At 45.1% G+C, this 5,765-nt stretch overlaps 1 protein-coding gene across 1 annotated transcript; it reads right to left on the minus strand.

Annotated features, from left to right (window-relative positions):
* Positions 1-252: 252 nt before the first annotated feature.
* Positions 253-2,688, minus strand: PCDHB1 (protocadherin beta 1). Its single transcript, XM_045830193.1, has one exon. It carries the CDS (start codon positions 2,686-2,688, stop codon positions 253-255), a length of 2,436 nt encoding a protein of 811 aa, XP_045686149.1.
* Between the last annotated feature and the right edge of the window lie 3,077 nt (positions 2,689-5,765).

A 5,765-nucleotide genomic window follows, 5' to 3' on the forward strand; every position in this document is an offset into this window, starting at 1 on the left:
TAGAAATTTCTGAGTAATAAACTACATTTCTCAAACCTAATTGCTTTCTGATGCTATATCAAAACTAGAAGCTAGTTTTTTCTCTCTTGTATATGCATATCGTTCTACTAGAAAATAATTTAAAGGCAAAGTAAAAGGATACCTCTATGGAACTAAGCATTTCCAGGACCAGCACTAATGGACTTCCAAGGGAGACATGAATGATGGCTACATATAGTGCATGAACATGAGTTACATGAAGTCATCAGGTACTCAGGCATGACCCTCTGACCCCGGAGACCTATTCCTATCAGAATCGGGTGGTAAACTGGAGCCAGCCCCTGTTTTTACCTCTCCATTGCCCTGGGGAAAGGGGAAGTTGGGCATAAAGCGCTTAAGAAACCGGAACTCACTGGTGCTGGTGCCAGTGGCTGAGCACATTTCATAGGCACAAGCCTGGGATAAGGATCCATTGGCTCTTCCTTGTACCAGGTGGTTAGGGAAATTACAGTCATCATAGAAATGCTCTTGAATGGTGATCTTTTCTCTATATTTAATTTTCTGGTAGATGTGTATAATGGAGATCACTGTGACAGAGAGGAGAAAGAGAAAGGAAAGCACAGCCAAAGAAATGACCAAATATCTAGTAGTTGGATTTACCCTTGCAGGATGCTTGGATGGACCCCGGAACTGCAGATAGGGCTCAGAAAAGCCATCTACCAGCAGGATGTTGAGTGAAGCAGTAGTGGAAAGAGCTGGTTGGCCATGATCCTGAACAAGAATGATCAGTTTCTGCATCATGGGGTCTCTCTCAGATATCTGCCGCAATGTACGGATTTCCCCATTTTGTTGTTGAACAGAGAATAACCCAGAGTCACTGGCCTTAAGTAGATGATATGAAAGCCAAGAGTTCTGACCTGAGTCACCATCCACAGCCACCACCTTAGTCACCAGGTAGCCTGCCTCTGCAGACCTGGGTACTAGGTCATTGCAAGGCAAGGTGCCATTCTGCAGTGGGTACAAGATCATTGGGCGGTTGTCATTGTCATCCAGGACAACCACTCGGACAGTAACCTGGCTACTCAGTGAGGGGAAGCCACCATCAGTTGCCTTTATCACAAACTGAAAATCTTGAATGGCCTCATAATCCATGGTTCTCAGTGCATAGAGCTTCCCATTGTCTGAATTTATGGAGATGTAAGCAAAGACTGATAAATCTCCACTTTTTGGAGGCAGCAGAGAATATGTGACTTGGGCATTCTCGCCCAAATCTAAATCCTCAGCATGGACCTTGCCAATAAAAACTGCAGGGCTGTTGTTTTCCCGAACAGTCAAGATGTAGGAGTCTTCCTGAAACACTGGGGGACTGTCGTTAATGTCAGATATTAGCACCTCTATCACAGTCTCTGTGGACAGATTGGGCGGTCCGGTATCCATGGCCACAATAGTGACGTTGTAGCCGGAGACCTCCTCCCGATCCAAGCCTCTGTCAGTGACCAGCGAGTAAGCATTCCGGAATGTAGGTTTGATTGCAAAGGGAAGGTCTTCTCTGAGGAAGCAGGTGATTTTTCCTCCCACTCGAATGTCCCGGTCTCGGATAGAAAAAAGGGCCACTACAGTTTGTAGTGGGGAGTCCTCGGGGAGAGGGCTGGACACCGAGGAGACAGTCACTTCAGGGGGGTTGTCGTTCACATCCACCACTTCCACCAGGACTTTGCTGTGCGCAGAGAGGCCTCCTCCATCGGTAGCTTGAATGTCAATGTCGTAGGTTTCAATGGCTTCAAAATCTAGGGGCCCTCTCAGTCGAACCTCTCCAGTTTCAGAGTCAATCTGAAATGTCTGGAGAACTGCTTCTGGGTTTTGAGCTAAAGAGTACGTTATCTTCTTGTTGGAGCCCTCATCTAGGTCCGTGGCAGTCACCGTGGCCACCAAAGAACCGTTGGCGCTGTTTTCGGGCACCTGAGTGCGGTACACCAGTCGGGAGAACTGGGGCACGTGGTCATTGACGTCCAGGACCTCCACGCGGATGTGGGCGGTGCCAGACTTGGGCGGGGACCCACCATCCACCGCCGTGATTGTCAGGTTGATTTCAGGCTGCTCTTCTCTGTCCAGGGGTTTATCCAGTACCAGCTCTGCGTATTTGGGTCCGTGGCTACGGAAGCGGGTGTGCAGGTGGAAATAAGCATTGGCGCTCAAGGTGTAGTTTTGGAGACCGTTGAGGCCCACGTCCAGATCCTGTGCGCTCTGCAGAGGAAAACGGGAGCCCAGCGGGGTGCTCTCCGGAATCTTTAATAGAGGCTCCTTGTTTGGGAAAATCGGGGCATTGTCATTGATGTCAAATACCCTGACCTCGGCACGGAAGGACTGCAGGGGCTCCACCAGGACTATTTCAAAGTGCAGAACGCATGGGTCAGCTTTGCCACAAAGCGACTCTCGATCCAGTTTCTCCTTCACGAACAGATCACCTGTCTTGCGGTGGAGCCGGAAGTGCAGTTTGTCGCCCTCGGAAACCAACCGCGCCCCGCGCGCAGCCAGCTTCCCTACCTCCAGCCCCAGGTCCTTAGCCACATTCGCCACAAAAGAACCACTCTCCATCTCCTCCGCCACCGAGTAGCGGATGGTTGCCGCACCCCCCACAGAAATGCACAGAAAAAGGAGAAGAGACTCCACTTGCCTGCTCTGCAAGAGTCTGCTGCGCGCCACTGCCATCCGTTCTTAAAAGCTCACTCTCTGCAGCAGCCACCTGTTGCGGATAGGATATACTTTCACTTTTCTGCCTACAGGTTCCTGCATCTGCTGCTCCCGGCTTTGCTAGCTTCTCAGCGCAGCGCCGCCAATGGCTAGCTGAGTCCTGTAAGCTGTTTTGCACTTGGAAGAAAATTTGCACTCCCCAGTCTATCGAGTGTATTAATAGGTATGCTCTCATTCCAGAGAGTTAAGTAGAGGTTGGAAGTTTGTTGCCAAAGCAACTGCAGACTCGCCTTGTAATCCTTTTCAGAAGAAAAGTCCATGGGAATTGAGAAGCCAATGGAGAATTCTCGCTCAAGCTGAAGTCACTGTTTCTGTGAGCCGGCTGGGGCCACTGAAGCAACCTGCAACCCAAGGAGTAAGCTACTCTGCACACCCCACACAGTGAGCCAGAGACCAAGAGAGAGGCAAAAAGATCTTGCAGTGTCTTCTGAGTCCCAAATGATGGGGGAGGTTGGCTTGGAGTAAGGGATCAGTAGAGAGAAAAAGGGTGGACAAGCAGACATCTTTCAGGAAACTGGGATCCAGTAGGTACACTGATAGGGAAATTGGCCAGCTAGCCTCCTGGCTTGCACAAACCCATTCTTTTTCCCAGTGTTCTCAAATACTTGGGAAGCAGCAAGTTTGGTACTCAAACGATTATGATGGCAGTAATATTTACTGTGCACGACTTCTACATACTGGCACTGTGTTGAGTGATTTACATGCATTTTAAATTTAATCCTTGCAACAACTTTTTGAAGTACACATTATTATTTCTTTTTTACAGATGGAGAAGCTGAGCCTGGAGAGGTTTTCTCAGTTTTCCAAGATCTCCTACCTAATACATATTAGAGAAGAAACTCAATTCAATATTGCCTGACTGCAAAGTCTATGCTCTTAATCAGTATACTATTCTGCTTGTCAGAAAAATATAGTGGATAAGTAGCCCTGGCTGGTGTGCCTCAGTGGACTGAGCACTGGCCTTCAAACCAAAGGGTTGCCTGTTTGATTCTCATTCAGGGTACATGCCTGGGTTGCAGACCTGGACCTGAGCTGGGGGTGCACCAAAAGCAACCATACATTGATGTTTCTCTCTCTTTCTCCCCCTCCCCCTCTCTGTAAATAAATAAAATCTTTTAAAAAATAAAGTGAATAAAAAATAGATTATATAGTTATATTGAAAATAACTTGCAATTTGGCTAACGTCTTGAAAAAGCCATTTGTGGAGAGTTTTCTTTACAATCACAAGATCATAGAATGTTTGAGAATGATAAGGCACCTTGGAAACATGAGGCCCAATATCCCCATCTCTTTTTTTATATGGAAAAAACTAAGACCTCTGGTGATGAAATCACTTGCCCAGTTCACACTCATGACAGTGTGAGAACTAGAGCCTGTCTTCTGACATCCTGTCTCATGCTCATTATCATGAGCATTTGGTGATTTCCCATTTGTGCTCAACATTTCATATGCTACATGCTGTAGAAACAGTTACTGCCACTTAAGAGAAGCCTAAACCACATTTTCCAAGTAAGAAAAAGGTGCATAAAATACTTAATGACACGCTGACATGAAGAAGTTAACAGATCTCTCAGTCTCTATCAGCTCTCTTAACATCTAGCTTACAGGTGCATCTCTAAACAATTTAATTTTGTTTCTTAAAATTTTTTAATATAAAATTTACAGTAGGTAATCTTTTTATTATAAAATAAAAAATAACACAGTAAGTAATCTTTTGAATTTCATTTCCTTCCTTCACTTTTTAGCTCAAGGTGAGACTGACGTTGCCATGTTTAGTTCTAGTTTGTTCATCCCCATTGCTGTACAGAATCCCAGTGTATTGCCAATTCCCTTCAGCCACAGACCATCAGGAAAATGCCTGTAGATGAACAAAGTTCTATTTTCCGACTTATTGCAACAGGGGAGACTGCAAACCACAGAAGATCATGAGGCATCTCACTAAGAGCGTCTTAGAAAGGATTTATTGTATTTAGTCTTGTGCAAATAATTTGGGGTGGTTTGAAGCAGGACTTTACGCACACTGGATGCTGTCAGAAATAGTTGATTTTCTTTTCTTTAAAGGTTTTATTTATTTATTTTTAGAGAGAGGGGAAGGGAAGAAGAAAGAGAAAGAAATATCAATGTGTGGTTGCCTCTCACGTGCCCCCTACTGGGGACTTGGTCTGCAACCTAGGCATGTGCCCTGACTGGGAATCGAAGCTGCAACCCTTTGGTTCACAGCCAGCACTCAATCCCCTGAGCTACACCAGCCAGGGCCAGAAACAGTTGATTTTCCGATTGAGTATACTAATAATTCTTATGTGGAAGGTGGGGAGAATGGGAGGAGGCTATAGCTGTGATTGGTAAACAGGCTGTGATTGGTAAGTCATATCAGTCAGAATAGAGAGATATTTTTATCATTTTTGTGCATTAAACAATGTTCTTTTTTGTCTGTGTATAGACATGATTATGTCATGCTCTTGTTTTTCTCTTGACCCATCACAGTCACAGAGTGGTCTTCTCTAATGTCGTTGGTCTATGAAATTATTTTTGTTCAACAGAACACCATAGTCTAGCCCAGAGTACAAGGCCAGCTCCTAGCTGTCAGGGACTTTTGTCTTCTTCAGTATAAATGCAGCAAAACTTACTTACTCTCTTACTTACTCATTCTACTGTCCTACTGTGCACAGCAGTATGCCATCATATGTAATTTTGTGCACATGTGTCTACATTTGGGGGGAGGGATCATATGCCTAGAAGTGGCATTGGTGTCATAGGGTCTGTTTTTTCCAGCTTTACCTGATATGACCAAACTGCTTTCTGAGACGTTGTACCAATTGCATTCTTATCAACAATGTAGCTTCTACTTGTTCACATTTTTACCAACACTTAGCATTACTGGTCCTTTAAAACTTTAACCATTCTTGCTATCTCACTGTGTGCTTAATTTGCATTTCTCTGCTTATTAATTAGTCAAATAGAGCACCATTTAATAGATTCTTAGTCATGTGGGTAGCCTGTGGGTGAATGGGTGAGAGGAGGGTTGTTCAGTTCTT

The sequence above is a fragment of the Phyllostomus hastatus genome, unplaced genomic scaffold (genome assembly GCF_019186645.2).
Source record: "Phyllostomus hastatus isolate PE091 unplaced genomic scaffold, TTU_PhHast_1.1 phas_contig_150, whole genome shotgun sequence".
Taxonomy (NCBI): Eukaryota; Metazoa; Chordata; class Mammalia; order Chiroptera; family Phyllostomidae; genus Phyllostomus; species Phyllostomus hastatus.